The following is a 20,779-nucleotide window of genomic DNA, read 5'->3' as shown; positions in this document are numbered from 1 at the left end:
CATGGGGAGACTTATGATTTGGCATGAGGTTTGAAGACTCAACGTGGGCTGAGAACCACCAAAGAGGCCTGGGTATCCCTTATGGACAACCCTGGGTCCTAGGTAAACTTGTGGGGAGGATGGAGATGGCTGTGTAGGTATTAGGGGAGCAACCCCATTTTCCTCCCATGCCCCTCCTTCCCTGTTTCCCTTCTCCATTCCTCTCCCTCCTTACTGGTGGTTTTTCTGTTCTTCCCACCCTCTGCTAACTCCACTTTTCCTTTGGCTTTGGCAGCTACTCAGGATCCAAGTATCCTTGAAATGGTTTATAGGGGTGTTGAAGACCTTCCGTCCTGAGTGGCTGATGTTTTGGAAACTGATAAATATTTGGAAGATATTAACTGGCTGGAGGTTTTGAACTGAAGTAAGCCTGTGACTTTAGAGCAGACTGATGTTTGTTCAGATGATGTTAAGCTTCTAGGATTCTGAGTCCCAGGAAGTCTAGGTACCTTATACATTTTGAATAGGGTTTCTCTGTGTGTAGAGGAATGTGTGTGTGTGAGATGGAGGTGGGTGGGGGGAGAGAAGAGGGAGGAGAAAGAAAAGGAGAATCCTTAAAAATGTGATAAATACTGTTTCTAAATTCCTATTTGCTTTCTTAAGCAAACATAGAATCTTACTTTTATAAGACAAATGAAACTCCTTCTTTCTTTTCCTGGTTGGTGTGTAACCCTAGAGAGATCCACAATTTGACATTTGAGTGTCTACTATGTACATAGATGCTGTGTGGTTTCCACATCATGAAAACGAATGTAAACCTCTGTGTTTCACTGGATCTACTCCAGGAATTTAGCTTCTTTTTTTTACTGTCTATGATTAAAACCTAAAGTACATTGTATGTTTTATTCTTTTCGCCATCCGTTTGTGTATTTCAGTCTCACTCAGTCTTGAACTATTTTGACACACACAGAGAATGTAGTGAATTTAACGATGTCAGTTTAAGAGTGAAACCTAAGTCAAATTTGTTTGGCATTTCATTCCAAATTACGTGGATAAGTTAGAGAATAAATCTAGAGCTGAGCATTTATTCCTCCTTGTCCTTTTATTTTTAATTTTATTTTTAAAAAATTTCTTCCTAAAAGTTATCAGGGCCTGCTTAGATGATAGTGCATTTTTTCTTGTCAGAGTTGATTTGATTTCTGGTTCCTTTGCCTCCCAGCCTACACTCCGTGTAATGATGCAGAGGTGACAGATTGATGGGAAAGGATTCAGAATGTGCTCTGGATTTGGATTTCAGCATGTGTGCTGCCTGCAGCTGGAGACATTTGGCAGATGAACTTGGAGAGATGGGACTGGGTCTTAACAGGAAGGGGGCTTCAGGGTAAGAGGCTCCCACCTGTGGGCTTACTGGCTCTGCCTTACTTATCTAGCCATTTAGACCCTGGCCCACTATGAAGTCTATCACAAGATTCATAGAGCCTAAGCCTTTTCTGTTGTTTTCAGCAGTTTGATTATGATGTGTATGCGTGTGAATTTCTTTGAATCTTTCTATTTGGAGTTTACTGAGCTTCTTGAATCTTTAGGTTTATGTCTATTATGAAATTTGGAAATCTTTTAGCTATTATACCTTTTATTATATATATATATTTTATGCGCTGTATTCTTTCCCTTCCTGCTCTGGGATTCCAATGACTGAGTGTTAGACCTCTTAATATTGTCCCACAGGTCCCTGAGGCTCCTTTCTTTTTTTTATTTCAAATCATTCTTTCTCTTTGTTGTTCAGATTGGATACTCTCTATTGATCTATCTTCAAGTTCACTGACTCTTTCTTGTGTCATATCCATTTTTCTGTTGAGTCCGTCCACTGAGATTTTAATTTTGGTTATTGTATTTTTCAGTTCTAAAGTTTCCATTTGGCTCTTTATATCACCTGTTTCTTTGCTGAGATTTTCTATCTTCCCATTGGTTTCAACAGTGTGCACTCTTACTTCTCGGAGTATTGTGTAATAGTTGCTTTTAAGCTTTTGTCAATTAATTCCAACATCTGTGTCATGCCTGCTTTGGCATCTGTCAGTTGTCTTCTCCCAACACCAGCTGGGATTTTCCTGACTCTTCATATGTTGAGTGGTTTTAGATTATGTCCTGGACATTTTGTATATTATATTATGAGGACCTGAGTCATGTTTAAATTCTATAGATACTGTCCATATATTTGTTTTCACAAGCAATTAACCTGGTTGGGTCCAGGCCTCAAGTTCCAGCCAGCCTTCTGTGGATTGTGATTTTAATATCAGTTCTCTTTTCAAAACCTTTGCAGTGTTCTTCAGATCTGTCTCACATGTATGACATCCAGTGGCCAGTCTGGGACCTGATGGAGGCCTGTCTGTTAGCTTGGTTTTCAGAGTCTTTGATATGTTAACCGGGATCAGATTCTTGCATCTCTTGTTCAGAGGTGAGCCTGGACCCTCATAAACCACTTAATGGGGTAGCTCTCCTTCTCTATGATTTCCGCAGTACAGTTGTCCAGGGGATTGGTTCCAGGACCCCTGGGAATACCAAACTCCTCAGGTGCTCAAGTCCCTTATACAATGGCATCAGTGTGCCTGGGTTCCACGCCCATGGAAATCAGGGGCCAACTGTGTTATCCAGTTCCTCATGGTTTCTGAACCTCTGGCTAGAAAGGTTAGGCTTTAGTTACCCCTGCTCTGCCCATGCTTTGCTGCACATTTCCTGTGACTGTGCCCAAGTCCAAGGTCAAGCTTTAGGAGAAGAAAGAAAATACTCAGCAGGGGTTCACCTCATCCTCTTGAGGCCACAGCCTCAGATTAGAGAGGAAGCTTCCCTTTCCTCAGAGTTTTAGGTGCCTGCAGACTCCAGCTGTGGCCTCCACTGCCGCAGTGGGATTGCCTGGGAGTTGGGACACTAGAATGGAGGAAAGGAAATAGAAGGAGGGGGAAATGGGGCACCCCCATCGACTTTCTCTGAGCATTAGGAGACCCTTTCCCTCCTTGAGCGTGAACTACAGGGCTTCTCCTGGAGCTCTTGGTCTGCACTGATGCCCACGTCCAGTGTGAGGCTGCCTTGAGTGGGGTCATAAGGAGAATACTAGAAGAAGACAATAGTGACCTCACTGCCGGTTGGTGGTGCTTTGAATTCTGGTCTTCTTTCCCAATCTGCCTGCCAGTGTTTGCTTTTCAGATTTCTCAAATAGCTGCTCTGTGCATTTCGTCCCGGTTTTGTTGTTGCATTCAGTGCCAGACACAGGGTGGGGTGTGCTTACCCATGTTAGAACTAAAACTGAGATTCTTTTTTTTTTTTTTTTTTTGATGAAAGTTTTGGATGAATTGTCACCATAAAATGTGCAACTGACCTCTGCTCTTTTTGAAGCAGGGCTGATTCTGAGAGAAAGGCCAGTCACACGGAGACATGGGGGAGGAATGTGAGCTGCCACCCCAGAGAATTTCAGGGCCCCTCACACTCAGATGGAGTCCTAAAAGCCATGATCATCTCAGGGCCTTACAGAAAGGCAGTGGCTGGTGCTCACACACTCTCAGCTGTGCCTGGATTCAGGCTCTGCACAGGTACCATTTTGAGTCTTCCCCTTCCGCCAACAACTCCCACAACCCCCCTTCTCCTTCTCAAAAGGAACAAACAATTTCCTTCAATCATTGTTTCCTACCCACTAACAGATGCTCTTAATTAGCACAAAATTGCAGCAAAATTGCTAAATAAATATATTTTGCTTGTTTTGGGTTTGTTTCTCCCAGAAAGCTTGGGCTTCCCCAACATCAGCTCATCACGCATGCTCAGCGTATTGTTTAGTTTGAGTCAAGGACTCACAAACTTGTTTTTTCCACAGACACAAGCAACACACAGAGAATCAAGTGATCTCTCCCAACAGACAATTGCTGGGTTTAAAACCCTTTCAAGAGTTTACTAGCTATGGGAATGTGCATTGGGAGTATTGAAACTTTATAAAAAAGTAATCCCAGACACTTTGCCAATTATGCATCACAATAAAGAAACTGATCGTTTATATCACTCATCATATAATTTCATCCCCAAAGAGGAGAAGCATTGAGAACCAGAGGGATGGAGCATTAGACTCCTTCTTTGGGATTATTTTATATTTGGTTTTTATTTTAAAAGAAAGTTTAAAAAAATGCTTGTACAAAACTTGCTTGTGCTGATGTGGCACTGTTGTTAGTGTGATAATTTCTGTCTGGGCTACGTGAGGACATTCATGGTTGTGGGGAAAATGGCCTGTGAAGAATGAAGCTGTTATTCCAAATTTTGAGGCAAAGAAAGCTTTTGCATAAGGCAGAATCAATGACTCTCTTTTCAGGTCATGGGTGAGTCTGCATATATATATTTTTTGCATATATGTATATATATATATGCAACCAGTTTTGCTGGGGCTTATGGTCTTGAATTAATATATTTCTATTATGTGCACATGTGTAGGCTGGTAAGCAAAAGAGTATTCTGAAAGATTGCTTTTTTTTGCATTATCTTTTAATAGTAAAATCTTGGAATTCAGTTTCTTTGGCTTGAATGAATTTTTTTTTCAAGAAATAAATTTGATGCTGAAGTCACATATTATAAAAATATGTGAAAGACTTATGGCCGTGTTTGTTGCAATCTTTTCGAGCCAGATCCATTATCTCTGTGCATCATCTTGGGCTGACTCAGTGATCACTTTTTACCCTTTGGGAAGAGAATCTCAGATGTTTGCAAAATAGCCCCCGAACAACATGAGTTAGTTGTGTATAGAGTCTTTTGCTATCCTTAATGTTAATTTTGGGGAACTTTTGCTATGTAATCAAAACATTTGCCCCTCGTTAGAAGCCAATTCACTTCCCAGTGTATGTTTCCTGGAGAAAGTTCCAGAGAAAGTGTGGAGGGCTGCTCCCTTTCCTCAGAAATCTGAGACCCTGCCTTTCCTGGGATGCCTGTCCATGTTAGGGGAGGGGCTCCTTTGTATGAGTGGCCTGGTGGTTTAGGTAGGGGGCAGGACTACAGATTGCAAAGGAACAATGGCACCCCTGTCTCCTCGGGGGCTCGGGAGCCTGGCCACTTCTCTGTGGCAACTCATTGTGTATGCTCTGTTCTACATTTCAGCTCAAGGCTGTTGGGGGCAGACAGACCAGCCCCCAGTGATGGTATCTCCACCACCTGCTTAAGCTGCTCCTTTATCTGTCTGAAGAGAAAGTGGGGATGACAGACAGGACAGGGAATCTACGTTCCCACCTCCTGGGAGCGATAGGGGTAGCCTTGTTCTGACCACTTGATATTTGGAGCACGTGGTTAATAGTGGACCCTGGCATTTAGGGATTTGTTTGGGGGAAAGTCATAATGATAAAAATTTTTTTAAAAGAAAAAGAGTTTTTTTTTTGCCTTGTTCTAGTAAACACCAAACATCAGTGTTTTAATGTGCTCAGAGAATTCTGTTTGTGGGATTTTTGAAGGACAAATATTGATGTGTACACTAGAGAATTAAGACAAATGATAATTGAAAGAGATGATAAAAGCTAGTGGTTTCCTTGGGGAAATAATCACGAACTGCTGTCAGACTGATTCCAATGAGAACATTATGTGAAATGTTTTTTAAACAGCTCAACGAGAGCACTAAGCCAGAGCACGTCTAAGGGTGTCTCTCTGCTGTATGTTTCTATTATATCCCTACCTGAGAGCCCACAAGCTGTATTATTCACTGTTCCAGCTGCTGCATTTAGCATTGTCGTGTTAGAACTGAGAAGTATCCGATAGCAAGAAGGACTTACTATTTGTGGACTCTTAAAATAATCCTGTTGTTTTAACCATGTTGATTCACCATATGGAGTCACCATTATTGATCTGTGACATTACTTTTGTGTGTAGTCCAGGTTAAGTGTTTCTACTGTGTTTAAGGTGTCTCTTTAATGAAACTTTTGGACTTCTTACAGTGGAGACTGCTTCCCACAACCTACATTTGTATTTTCTGGCATTTATTTTGGAGTAATGCTTGGGTCCTTCATCTCTTTGTGCCCTATGGAGATTTCAGTCAGAGCCCTTGCAGAACTTCATTGCATTTATTGGTTTACACAGCTGTGTCCCATATTGGATTGTAATCCAGAGCCTGGCACGAGGCACAAATGGTCAGTGAATGAATGAATGACTTCATGCAAGTCTCAATGCCTCTTTGCAAAGGATGCTGTGTAGGAGACCTTCCACTCGCCTCTCCTGATCCACTTTCCATCCTGCTCCTCCTGCTTTGTACCCTGGGAGGCTGACCTGTGTGGATCAATTGCAACCTCTGTCTTCTTCAGCTTCTCCTTGGGTTTGACAGGTAGGGTGGGTAAATAATAGTGCTGGATGTGACAGGATTGGCTGTGTTCCTCTATTAAACACCTTCTCCACACAGTTTCCCTCTCTAGGTTTCACAAATTTCTCCCCCTCCTTGCTCCTTCAGACTTAGGTTTGTAAGGGCTCCCTGGTGCTACCAGCCATGGGTACTGCATTACTCCTTATTGGTTTCCTAAACTCTGCCTTCCCCTTTGTAAATAGTCTCTCTGCTAAATTCTTCCCACAGAATCCTGCTGGGACCTGACCGACATTTACCCAAGTCACCTAGATGACAAAGTTGTTTGTAATCTAGATATCATAATCTGTCTCTCTTGCATTATTTTAAGTAAACGCTCTCTTCCAGGCCAGTCTACATCCAAATTAGAATCAAATAGAGCAGGGCTCAGCAAGCTACAGCCTTGCAGGCCAAATCCAGCCTCCCGGCTGTTTTGGTAAGTGGAATTTTATTGGAACACGGCCCTGACCATTTGTTTACTTACTGTCTCTGGATGCTTTTGAGCTACAACAGAGGGTGAGGAATTGCAACCGGAACTTAAGGCCTGCAAAGTCTAAAATATTTGCTATTTGACCTCTTATAGAAAAAGTTTCAGATCCTTGATTTAGAAGAGCCTTATCATTTTCAGAAAGAGGCTCCTGGGCCAGATGCCGGAGTGCTTGTAAAGCTCCCACGACAGTGATGTGGAGGAGTTTTAAACCTCAGGCCCGGACGAGTTCGCGTGCAGCATTGTGTTGCTGTGCTGACAGCAGTGGCAACTGGGGGAGGCACTCTACTGACTCAAAAAGAATGTGACCAACCAAAACTAAGAGGCATTTATCCTTAAATGTGTGTATAATTTATGACTTCATAGTTAAAAATTTCCTGGAAAGAACGATTTTCTGTAATGTTTTAACATTTCCGTATCAATGTTATTTCGTATGTATCTGTCTCCCCTACCAGACTGCGAGTGCCTCTTGGGAGAGTCCAGGTTTTGTTCATGTCTACGCTGACTAGTACCTGGCACTGGATGGCTGATGCTCGATAAATATTGTTTGACTGAGTGGTAATCAACAGCTAATTCAGAGATGGAGAAAAGAAATGGGGAGGTGGAAGCCATTAACTGGGAAGATATATGAGTTAATGTTCTCAGGTTCTCTCTGACTACAGCCTCTGCTGGCTCAACCTTCATAGGACAAGAATAGCTATAAGAAAAGCCTGTTTCCCCAGGAAAGATGTCCCTCAGGGCAGACTGACTAAATAATTTGTGGGGCTCAGTGCAGAATAAAAGGGACTCTTGTTCAAAAATTGTTAAGAGTCTCAGGACAGTGTCAGCAGAGCATTAAGCCAAACACAGGCCCTTCTAATACTGCAGGTTGCATGCTCATGAAACTGGCCTTGCCCTAAGGATTCCAGAGGAAAAAGCAGCCTGTGGGAAATCAGTGAGGGTGCTTTTAGTCCAGAGGACTTCAGGGTGCTCAGTCACTACACGGTGGTGCAGGTCTGTCTGGCCGCTAAGACTGTGGGCTCTTGGGACGTGGTGCAGTGACATGAGTCTCATAATGCCGAACCTGGAATAATGCTTTACACTTACATAGTGTCTGCATTTAACTCAGACCCTCACGCCAGAGTTTACTCCTCTTCCCCAAGGCCACACACCTGGCTTCACACTGACTACCCTATTCCTACTTGCTTTCAGTTTAACCCCAAGTCACCTAGGCCATCCCATTTAGGGGCAAAAAACCCTTATATGTACTAGAGTGTCTCAGGGCTAGCCTGTTTAGATGTTTCTTTTTGAGTGACAGATAATTCTTGCATGATACCTGTCTTAGTCTGTTCTGGATAACAAAATAACACAGATGGGGTGGCTTATAAACAAAGGAAATTTATTGCTCAAAGTTCTAGAGGCTGGAAGTCCAATATCAGAGTGCCAACAAGGTTGAGTTCTGGTGAAGGCCCTCATTCAGGCTGCAGATGGTGGCCTTCTCGCCATGTCCTTACGTGATGGTAGGGCCTAGGGAACTCTGTGGGGTCTCTTTTAAAAGAGCACTAATCCCATTCATGAAGGCTCCACCCTCATGACCTAAGCACCTCCCGAAGGCCCCACCTCATAATGTCATCACATTAGGCATCAGGATTTCAACGTAGGAATTTGAAGGGGGACACCCATTCAGACCATTGCAATACCTGACTAGAGAACAATGTGTGTACATGAATAGTCCCTTTATTTTTCCTCAGAACCCTCCCCTGACCCCTTCCTCACCATAAAATGGAATTTAGGGGCCAATCCCTACCACTCTGCAGGAACCCCTGTGCCAAGACTTTCCTGATGCTAGACATTCACCCTGCCAGCTGCTGGGGCTTCTCCTTGCCCAGCCCCCACCCTTCTCCACCCTACACTCTGATCACAGTCAGCCTCTGGGAGGTTTCCAGGTGGTGACAACTATAGGTGGGGAGCTTGAGCTCCAGCAAGGACTTCATGACTAGTGCTTCCTTTTGACTGGAGGGGGGTCCCCATTTTTGTTTCTTCTAGATCATCACTACCTTCCCCCAGCGTTTCATCCACCCCACCTTTGCTGCAAAAGGGGGCTTAGGGCTCATCTCTGTTCACTCTTCTCCTGGGATCCCCTCGTGTCCTCTGCTGAAAGGTGGAGACTGCCTTACAGTGCTAGAAGTCCACCCTTGGCTGGCCCTGGTGGGGACAGCTCCAGGGTCTACTGGCACATGCATGGTCCAGACACCAGGTGCACTGAGGTCTGAACACTGGGTGATGCCCTCCCCCCTCTCCCTGTGTCTGTGGGGGAAAGATGCCCAAGCCCCATGAGGATTCAGGCATTATGGTGCCATGAAAACAAAACTGCCCTTAGGAGGCCTCTATATCTGAAGCTCTAAGCCCTGGAAACTGTAGGAGACAGGGGAGGTTTGCTTCTCAATGGGGAGTGGCACAGGGTAGTATAAAGCCACAGTTGAGAGAGCCCAGTGGGGTCAGCTGGAGTTTGCCTTTGATCAGAAGCTTGAGACAGACATCCCCTCTGGCCTTTGCAATCTCCTGCTTCACCTGGTAGCTGGGCATTCTCAGGCCTCATTTGTCTCCCTGTGACTGATGTCGCCTTAACAACAGCAGCTCAGAACCAGCTCCCTGCCACCTGAGTACAGCCATGCTTATTTTGCAGGCGGCTATCAGTCTTGCCTCACTGATATTCTGCACCCTTCCTATCCCCACCCCAAGCGCCTGATCCCTTATGCAGTGACCTGTGTTTTCTCCTCACAGGGTCCCCGGTGGCATATAGATCTCCAACCTTGGGCAGGCCCTGCTCGGTCACTGGATGAAGAAGCCTTGAGGTTCCTGAGATACATCAGCACCACTCAGGTTGAGTTTCTGGTGCAAGTGGGTTTGGAGACTCTGTAAAAGATGCTAATTGCCCCTTTTAAGGAAGGGGCAATGAGGGGCTGTGGAGATTCTCAGGGCCTCCTGACAGCGACCTGATAGGGACAGTTTCTGAGGCCTTGCTTCTTAAATGTATCCACTCACTTAGAGGCAGATAAAAGATGCCTTCCATCTGCTTCGGCTTCGGCATCTTCTCCCTTCCAGGAGTATCATCATCCTGAGATGTTTTAATGATTCATCCCAATGTGTTTTCAAGATCTACTTTAGAAAATTGCTTTAGAAAGCCATTTGAAGTGACAGATTCGTGCCCATGAGTAGGCAGTCCAGTGTGTCACAAACCAAAATCATCATCTGGAGGTTCAAATTCCATTGTGTATTTGGAGAAATCTGCCTTTTCACTTTTCTGCCACAGAAGCTTGGCAGACAGGGGTGTGTTAGGCCAGAGAGCAGAGGAGACTTTGCAGGCAGTCAGAGGAGAGCTAATGAATCCTAAGGCTCTCTATTCTCAGGGCACTTTAAATCATTACTGAGCACTGGCCTTCATTAGTGACTTAACACACTGTGGCAGCTCCTGCCCAGCGCCCCGAGCAGGCAGAGACCGTCCATTAAGGAGCATCTATGGCTCTTGACACATTAATCAGGAGGTTCCATTCTCAAGTAGCCTGATCCTGGGGACAGAGAGACAGAGGAGGAAATCAAGGCCTTAGGGAAACTTCGCCCTGAACTGAGAGGTGCTAGTAAATTAGAAACTCAGACTGCCTGTGAGGCGTGCACAGACACCCCCCACCCCCCACCCCGGGAAGCTGCACAGTAGAGCTGGTGTGGCACTGGGTCCCTGGTTCTTTTGCTTTCCCTTCAGCCCACTGGCTTTTGGCATGCCACGCCCCCTCCCAAACCTCACTGGCAGCCAAGCTCATTTTTCATCCATGGGAGAGCATATATTTCTAAATTTTTAGAAGGCTAGTTTAGGGGTAAAAGAAAGTCCCATTTCTCATATGATGTGGTTAGACAACCAGGGATTTTAATATTTGTCATCTAGATGTAGAAGTAAAAGCTTGTTGAATTCATCATGAGTAATGGGATGATAAATTGGTCCCTGTGCTTTACATAATTTCATCTTATTTTGCCGCTGCAAATTAATTTGGTGGACTTACACAGACTGAGTTAAAACACTGAAATTTTAATTTCATAGTTTGGTTTTACAAGAAGAATGAGACACTGGATCTCTTAACTGTGACTTTAAGAAGCCGTTGAAAGTCCCAGAGAAAAATGAGAGATGTTAAATTTATGAGTCGAATTTGAGAATTGTGGGCTTCACCCCTCCCCCCCAAATAAACTGACTATGTAAAAGCCTCCAAAATCCATTTTATGTGTATTTCAGGTTCATGTTCTATAACTCATAAAAGGCGTTTTAACTTAGAAGAAGCTCTTGAGGCATGAAAGGGTCATTTCAAGCCCCTCTTGGCGTTTCCCCATGAATTACGGACTGAGAAGAAAAAAATTCTTTAAAAAAAAAAAGCATCCTGTGATGTAGTTTGATGTTGTGACCCTGGGCAATTTATTTTGCTTCTCTGGTTCTGGCTGTTCTGATCTTGAATAGGAAGAGATTGCATCAAATTATTTCCAAGATCCTCCTAATTCCATGAGCTTGTACTGAGCTGAGACTAGTGCAGAATTGTTATTAACCAAGTATTTCTGAGCATCCTACTATGTGCCAGGAACTGTGCTAGGCCCTGGGGATACAGTCTCTGCCCTCAAGTGACCAACAGGCTAGTTGGGAAGGTAGATAAATGGACATACAGTTATTGTTCAGCTTGATGAGTATAATAATAGAGATTTGGCTGTTGAAGCTCCCCTAGACAAAGAAATGAGAAAAAGTTCCAGACCTCATGGTGGTTTTGTCATCAGAGGTCATTCTACCCACTGCAGTCCTATGCTTTTGTGTATTTCCAGGTCACTAGGAGGCCAGCAGGTGGGAGCTTGTCAGAGATGACACTAACTGGTTCTTAATCAGAATCCTACTAACCAGTGCTTCCTTCCCCTCTCTATGTAACGCAGAGCTTTTTGGCTGCTTGGGGTGCTTGTGCCTCATTTAGAACTCATCTTGACAATGAAAGCCTACAAAACTGGCAGAATATTAGAGTCACTATTACCTAAAATTTTCACAGTTAGCAATAGTGAGTCATAATGGGCAAGAAAAAAGAAACTTCTGTAGATACTTAAGCAAATTCCACCTCCATCCTCTTATGCTGCTTTTTAAAATTTTAAAAATTTCCTTCAAATCCGTCTTTAAGCTTGTAAAGCAAGGCCCAGCATTTGATATGTTGATTTATTCATTCCTCAGTTCAGTGGGTATTTGTTGAGCATTTGCTCTGTGGCTGACATTGGGCTGGGCACTGACTGAGATGTCAAACCTGAATTAAATACACCCTCTCCACACACACACACACACACACACACACACTGGTAAACAGCTAGGATGCAAGAGAGCTGTGTATTCTCTAACAGGGAGAACAGATGGGTGTCCACCAGGCCAAGGGAGCTCGGGAACAGAAGCACAGAGCATGGGACAGTGTGGCATTAGACTGTTCTGGGCCTGGCACCCCTGGACTTGTGCATTGTGGCAACCCTGATGACATGGTTGGGCCCCTGCATTTTTAATGAAACATCAGAGGATATAGTATTTGGGTACAAAGGGCAGAATATCAAGCTCAATTTTACTAGGTATTGGTTTCTAATGTGAAAGCCTGTGATTATATCTCTTGAGTTCTGGAGTAGGTGATACACTGTGTGCTGCTGACAAGAAATGGTTAAATCATAAACACAGTGCTCTGTTCTAAAGGAAGTCTCCAGATCTAGCTTTTTATGGCAACCCCCAAACCATATGCCTTCAGGAAGCATGGCTCGCAGTACAAAATTAATCTAAGCAACAGTTGTTCTAAAAAGAAAAAATGTTTTAAATTCAGTCTGTCTGTCTGTCTGTCTATCTATCTATCTATCTATCTATCTATCTATCTATCTATCTATCTAATCATCTACCCATCTAACTATTTGTAAGAATAACATAAGAATCCAGGGATCTGGAGGGTCAGATCTCACAAATTTATAACAATAGTATCTATCATATTTATTACACACATACATACACACACACAAATTGGGATAAAAGCAACAAAAATATAACTCTTTCCTTGATATTTTACTTTTTTAAAATAATGTATTACACAAACATACAGTTTGATTATTGAAGTGATTCTTGCCAAAAGTCCCCAAATTTTAAGAGCTCCCTTTGCCAGATTTTACTTATGAATTGGCAGAAATGCTATTTAGGCTTTTGGGATACAAAATGAAATGAATACAAATTGGATCCCTTCAAATTAAATAACTAAAAAGCGTTTCAGAAAACATTTTTTTTTTCCTGGAGTCTGTTTTCTTTTGTTCAGGGCTAATTCTCTTTATATAGCTAAAATTACAAGGAGAATTAGATAGAAAGAAAAAAACATAATTACCTGAGTTAGAGCTTAGCTAGGAGTTGATTTTGCTTGCAAGAGAGTTTATTGAGGCCCTGACCATAAATCTTAACTAAGTTTGAAAAAAATCAATATTTAATTAATTTTTAAGAGATGAATTTTACTGAGTACTCCTAGTTGTTTTCAAAAGTTAATGTCTATCAATGAGATGGTTAATAAATGGTTAAAATGGAAAAACTCCTGTGTGTAGTTTTGAACTAGGAGAGAAAAGGGGGACATAGGAGAGATTGAATGGAAAATAATAGTTTTCCAATAGGGATATATCTGTGCAAGACAAAACCTGTGGAAGAAGAAGTGCTTGAAGCGTCTTTAATAGAATAAAACTGCACTCCCCCAGGTTCATAAAGGAGGAGCAGATGAACCTCAAAGCCCTGAATCTTGACTCTTAACACTAACCTGACTCTTGGGGTCTAGACCTAATTGTAGGGACTGCCTCTGGCTCTTTGTTAGGGGTGGGGTTGGAGGAACTGCTGTTTGTAGTTGAAAGCTCTGGCCCAGCATAGCCTCTTCCCTTAATTTGCTAAGGCACAGATGAGGATGGGCTTGAACATTTCAGTGGGGCTTTACAGAAGGTGTCCAGGAAATTCATAGGCCCACCTGTGAAAGAATCACCAGGGGGAGCTTATTAAAGTGCACGTTCACGTGCATCTGCCTCACAGAATCTGATTTTATAGTTATGGAGTGGGACTAAGAATTTGCATTTTTAAGTACTCCCACATCCATCGGAATGTCTGTGGGCCCACCTTGAGAAACACGGTAGGAGAGGCTGGAGTTAGGTTTAAACTGTGTTGGAGGCAATTATGAACAAGAACCTATGACGATCCATCTCCTCATCTGACTTTTGGGAGGTTCTTAGGGAGAGTGCATACAAAGAACAATAACAAATAGGAATTATCATACCGTTTTAATAAAAATACCCCAGGAAGCTGCCCTAGAACAAATGGCTCAGGCTTAGGAGGTCCAGGCATGTCTTTGGGATCCACCGAACTGCCCTGGCTTAACTAACTGCTTTCAGGAGACAGGGCATGGAACCGAGTGCCAACAAAGTTTTAAGGCATTTTAACTCACCTACTAGTGAAAAACAAGCTTGATGAACACTGAGCTTTGACTAATTAGATTAGCAGCTTTTCCTTTGGGTGGGTGGGTGGGAACAAGAAGCGGGCAGGCAGAGAAACAATTTCCATTAATTTGTGGGAGAATAGTAGGAAATGAATTATACAAATTAACATGTTGATAGATCCAGTTAATAAATGTATTCTGTACTAATTGCTTGAGAGAAGATTCCGTTCCATTTTCTATTATTTTTTCCTTTCAACAGTGGTTGTGGGTAGACAAATAGAAAGATACTGGATTGAGGATGTCAACAAAAATTAATCAACAGTCAATCTGAGAAAGAAATGGGAAGTTTTATTTGAGCCAAATTTAGGATTATAACCTGGGAGACAGTCCCTAAGAGAGCTCTGAGGACTGATCCAAGGAGGTAAGGGGACAAGCGAGTAGATATGTGATTTTGACAAAGGAGACTGTGCAATCAATCACACATCTTGGTAGAAAGTTACTATTAATAGTGAGGAGCAGATATCTTAGTTAATGGCTTTAGAGCTTTTCTAAGTATGGGAAGATGCAAGAACCTGTGTTCATAAATTTTCTCCTGAAAATCTCTGACTGTCTGAGGGCCAGTTCTGCCAGTTTTCTCAGAGCACAAAATGCCTCATCCTGATTTTTGCCCTGAATTCCTTTCAGGCTGTATTGTAGGTGAGCAACTGCAGTGGCTACTGACTTGATTCTTGTAGAACTGGATGTTGGGAAATATTCTTTATTTTACAATCCCCTCCCTTTGGGTCTTAATTTTGACCAAGGTTTGGGAGGCATTTTGTGACCACTTTGTCCCATGGTGCCAGGAATTCTCATCCCCAGGTCAGGCGAGGATTTAATTGGTAGGCCACTCAATGTGCTATTACTGGATTAGACCCTGTTAACAGTAGTCAGAATCCTCTGGATTGCCTGTCTTCCTAGTCTGTTATGGTCCAGGAAATGGTTCCTTCTTGTTGCTTGTTTCCATATCTAGATTTACACTATTACAATCACTGATCTTATAGAACTATATATTTGGTCAATCGTTTCAAGTCGCCTAATCATTAATTTTATTGGAGGCTCAGTCACACATTTGGTAATGCAAGAAACAATAATCCTATAAGAGAGGCAGAATACAGGTAGTATGACTAGTAACATTAATAAGGTTCTAAGTAAGTATTTAAGCTAAGAACTTCCCTTAAGTGAGGCCCAGTATCTCCCCAGGTTACCTGACCCAGTCTGTTCTGCACCAGTCACTACCTTAAAGGGAAATGATATATTAATATTGTATATACATAAAGTTCACCAAAGATGTCTGCACATACAAGGCAAGGGGTTGTTCATAAAATTTTGTGTTTACATTTTTGTTGCCTTGCCTTGAAATGTAAATTTTTAGTTCATCAAGGGAATAGAATAAGAAAACGTCTAGGATTTCACTTTTTAAGCTTTCCTATGAAATGTCTGTATTCTAGCAAAAGACTCTCTCAGTCAGTGCTGGGGTGAACTGCCAGGCCAGCCCTAGACTATAGCCAGAATAAGGGAGATGCTGGTTACATATAATATGTTCTTTTCAGATTAACATTTTGGAAAATGAGTTAAATAATAGGATTGGGCAAGTCTAGAATATCTTCTTAAGAAGAAAATTGTTTGCTGTTATGTTTTTCAATGAACTAAAGCAGTGAACCTCAAAACATCCTTTGCATCTGGAGTGGTCTGTTGTCTGTGATGTGACAGCAAGAGCTTTTGCATGATTTATGGTGCATCATGATGGCTATGAGAGTTTTGAGGAATTAGAGGGAAGTACTGTTGCGCAGTAAGATAAATATGTTGGCCACAAAACTTGTTTTCTTTGGTTCCAGCAGCCTCAGCCATGCACACTGTGTCAGCCTCAAGCACAAGTCAGAATTCCTCACCAAGTATATTTACTTAAAGTGCATTTGAAGTTAGAGACTTGCTTCCTTTTGCTTGGCTTAGATACATGTTCCCTTTGGTTTTCTTCTCTAATTTTGCTGGATGAGTTAAGAGAGGTGCTTTGGCTAGCTCAGGAAGAGCTTCCTTCCTGGCTGGGGCTCTTGCCCTCCCCTACAGGAGGAAGCTCATTAGAACAGTGTATCACAGAGTACTGTCTTGCTAGCAGGGACTATGTATTATTCTCACTTGACCCCTGATCAGCCGTTTACCTTGGTTAACACGTTACCTTTTTGGGCCATAGTGGCCCCACCGTATCTGCCTGTGATAAGGAATAGATTAATCTTGAATCCTTCTAAGATCTATTCCTTTGGTCGTTATCTCACAACTTCTGGTAAGAACGCTGTGGGTAATATACATCTGTGGTTTGGGAGCACTGTTTTTCATGTCTGGAAATCCCTTCTTGGTCTCAGTTCTGTTCCTCCTCCAGGACTAACGTTCTTTTGCAAAGCCTGTCGTGACCCCTCCTCCCTGTATCCTTGCTCCTGATTTGTTCTCCCTGATTTGTTCTCCCAGTGTGCATATGGCTATAGAAGTTCTTAACTTCCCTTCAAACCTGCTTCTAGTCTCCACGAGGTTACCTATGATCTGGTATTTGAAATTCCTCCAAATATTTCACAGCAGTCTTGTATTTCTCTGGGGAGGGGAGTAGTTAGCAGCGAAGGACATAACTCTTCTGTTATGGTTTTCAGGGACTAGCGAAGCAGTAAGTCTCTACCTGCCATCTATCATCCAGTGCTTTAAATTTTTCACATTGATTTCCAATCTTTACAGATTGCATGTGATCACATGAGTACAGACAGCCTAGCCACCGACTCCAGCCCTGCAAAAAAGCCCTGGTCGGTCTGTCTTGATGACAGGTTTGGCTTAGCTCATCAAATCCGCAACAAGCAGTGCCGCCTCTATTCCTTAGGGTAAGTACGTTTTATAGCAGGGGGAAAAAAAAGATCCTGCAGGCAGCCAAGGCTTTGTCAACAACACAAATTATGAATGCTGGTAGGTATAACAGGTGCTCTGCTGCTTCTCTTGCCATCGTTTTAGACCCATCTGTCTGTTATGTAACTGTGGGCACCTGCAGCTCACCAGAGTGGCCAGGGCCACTCTCTCTTCCATTCTGCTAGTAGTAAGTTGGGTACTTCCATTCCATTTTCAACATGATGATGATCTTCTTGCTGAAGCCAATGATTTCTAGCTGGAATTCTTATTAGAAATAGAAAAGAACAGTGAGTATATTAGAAATTTTATATGCAGTTATGATGAGTGACCCAAGACAAATGGCCGCTGTTTGATTTTTATGTTTTATGCCAACGGTAAATCTGTGTATAGTTTTACACTAAAAAAGAAAGAAGAGGGAACTCCTATGGAAACAATGAGATTTTATCAAAACTGGGAAGTATTGATATTCAGTTAGTCAGGCTGAAAATGACCTAAGTATACAATTTAGATTTAGAGAGTTTTTTTTGTAAAAGGGTGAATGTAACATAATGAGATTATCTCACCAAATACACCAGTACACATGTAAGCAGTCCTGAAAACTTGCAAATTATGTATGTCTCAAAAAAAGGCAAGCTAGAGTTATTCTTGTTTGCAATACCCTGTTCTGTAGCCTCTGTAGAAGTTGTGTGGTTAGATTCTCAGGAAAGATGCCTGGAGTCCTTTACAAAATATTGAGGACCCTCACAAGTATCATCTGCTTTTTCCTCATGAATAGGTTTCATCTCCTCTGCAATTTATGTTCAGAATCAGGAGTGACAACTGCCAACTGGAATCCTAGATGATAAGGGTTTGGGGCAGATGTTTGGGTGATGTGGAGGCCCACCCAAAAGGGCTGATGCATCCACCATCGCTGTCAAACTTTACCAAACAAGAATTCATAGTTATAATCAGCATGGATTAAACACACACACACACACAAGCAGTTCAAATAACAGTTTCAGGATAATGGAAATATTCTTCTGTGGACTAAATGAAGAGCCATGGTGTATATCAGTGGAGTGTGATACACAGTAGGTACTCAGTACACATTTGCTCCATAAACTATTGCATGAGATAAGGAGACGAAGGAGGGAAGCTGGTTCTGTCTTGATTTAAACCAGGAGGCTGTGGATTAGGAAATGAGTTTCTCAGCCAGTTGATTAAAACAGAGCTCTTTTTCTGGGAGCCCATCAGCTATACTGCAAAATTGTAAGAAGAATAGGAAGTTGTGACAGTAGAGTTTATTTTATGTCATATTAAAAATGTATGAAACCAGGTCATAAAAATAATTGCATAATGCTAAATGCAAATTAGAGATCTCAGCTTGGTCCTGTTTACTTGCTCCAAACTGCCTTTATGTTTTGCTTAATATTTTACACCCTGGAATAATTTCATTTAAAGCATATAGCTGAGTAAAACAGAACTGGGAGAACTGTTTTGGGGAAAATCTTTCAAATTCCTTTTTGCTTTCCTTATACTTCAGAGCCATTAGATAAATTGGTTCTGCTGTAAGATTTCAGATTATTACATGTAAAAAGGTAGTTTCTTATTTTAATTTAAATGTTCACTGTTCAAAATCAACTTTGTAAAGAGCAGATAGGAACAGTTGAGTTCCACTGGGAAAAGAAATGAATAGATTTTAAGGACCAACATTTGATTCAAAACCTGACAATGCTTAACTGAAAACTGGAAACTGAAGACAGTATTTCTTATGCCCTAAGAAAGGGTGCTTTGGATTGTGGATGTTTATGTTGGTTGCACTGTTACCCAGGATTGAGAATCCAGTCAAGCATTCCCTGCTTCTCAGATGAATTGCTTGCTTCGGGGGCAGGTAAATAGCTGACTGACAACATCTCAGTTGATGCTGAGGGAAGAAAGAGACCCAGACCAGAAGTGGTGGTCCTAAAATGAGGCGTAAGCATTTGAGAGTGTTGGGATAGTTGTGAGGTAGGAGGGGAGGGCAGGTGGTAAGTGTGGTCCCTCCATCCAGGCAGTATGTGCTCCAAGCCCCAGGGTTGTGGCAGCAGCAGGACCATGCCACTGCTATTCCTATGTCCAGCCATTCCTATCCTGTGATGGATGCAGCAGCAACTGGGGATGACCTTCTGGGAGTGATATGGATCAAAAGGCAGAGGTTGAATGCTCTCATAGAACTGAAGCAGGTATCACCTCCACCTTTTCTCTGATGTTTGAAATTTCTTTACTAGGAGTCAAAGCTTTTTATTCCACAGTTAATGTAAAAGACACTTTTCTGGGAGAGTGCACTCTGGGTAAAGTTCAGTTGAAAATTTAAATAAGATCCATTTTAGTTTTGAAATGGGGGTAGAATAGACCAATTAAGATAGGAGAAGGCACTGAAAAGGAAGGTTATGTTATGGAGAAGGGGAAAGAGAATAGAAGTGAAGAGAGGCTGTGGGTTCCCATGATAACATTGTCTACCCCACGACTGCAGACAGGGCCTGCCCTGCAAGTCTACTCGTAGTGTGTGAGGTGGAGGGGTGATGATGGGGAGGTGCTGTGGGGATGAGGGTAGTAGCTAAAGTGAATTGGGAAAAATCACTTTTTTATCTTTCATGTCAATGATTATATTTCAGTGGTAGGAATAGGAGTGGAAGAGAAAACCTGAGAAGGCATAATATATCATTAAATGTTTTTAATTTCTTTAGTTCTTTGGTATGTTGCACCATTTGGTTTGAAGACATAAATTCTCAGTGTAAGACAGAGGAAAATTTGATACGTGATACATAGTTAGGCAACAATATCTTATATAGAAAATCTGGAACTTCTGGTTGCTGTGAGCATTTCAGAGGAATGGGAGCTCCAGAGCCAAAAATTTTCATCTTATAATAGTTTCATTAGCATGGCAGAAGCTCATATTTTATATGAATGAGGGATCAGAAAACCAGAGACCCAAGGACCCTTTTTTTTCCTAATCATCCTCCCCATGAAATTTTAATACCCTAGATACATTGTATATTTATGTAACAGCTGTATCTATACTTTAAATGTAAAACAGAAAGCTTTTCTTTGCCCTTAAGAATCAATTTTTGTCCCCTTATGGGTGATATCAACCATACTGAGAATATATGTTTTAGATGAAATCTTGGCATTTCAGGCTATGTTATTTAATAATAATTAATAAATATAAAATACTTTTATCCACTATTCAATGTCATTGCTTTGGAAAACCTATTTCTCCCTCTCCAGTAATTGGCAGTTTACATATCTAGATAATTATTTGGCCAGATTCTCTGGTTCTTGCTGGGATGAGGAATGGACAACAGAAACTTCTGGGGAAAACACTAATTGTCTTACTTCTTCCAACTTTTCTGCCTTCAATGGTGAGAGTTAAAAATCTTTCCCTGTATCTACTCTGATTTTATTTTATTTTTTTATTTTTTTAGCAGATTTCTTGAGATATAATTCACATACCACACAATTCACTTATTTAAAGTGTACTATTCAATGGTTTCTAGCCACTGCAGTCAATTTTAGAACATTTCCATCACCCCAAGAAAGAAGACTGGTACCCAGTAGCAGTCACTC

General features: G+C 42.0%; 1 protein-coding gene across 1 annotated transcript in view; it reads left to right on the top strand.

Moving 5' to 3' along the window:
* METTL24 (methyltransferase like 24) overlaps positions 1-20,779 on the top strand; it is a 101,629-nt gene that overhangs the window by 25,020 nt on the left and 55,830 nt on the right. The window contains exons 2-3 of the mRNA XM_031680152.2: positions 9,570-9,668; positions 17,033-17,172. Of these exons, the coding sequence (XP_031536012.1) occupies positions 9,570-9,668; positions 17,033-17,172 (239 nt within the window). The remainder of the gene's footprint in view (positions 1-9,569; positions 9,669-17,032; positions 17,173-20,779) is intronic.

Source organism: Vicugna pacos, chromosome 8 (genome assembly GCF_048564905.1).
Source record: "Vicugna pacos chromosome 8, VicPac4, whole genome shotgun sequence".
Classification (NCBI taxonomy): domain Eukaryota; kingdom Metazoa; phylum Chordata; class Mammalia; order Artiodactyla; family Camelidae; genus Vicugna; species Vicugna pacos.
Note: the sequence above shows the minus strand (reverse complement) of the source record. Positions and strands in the feature narration are given on the sequence as shown.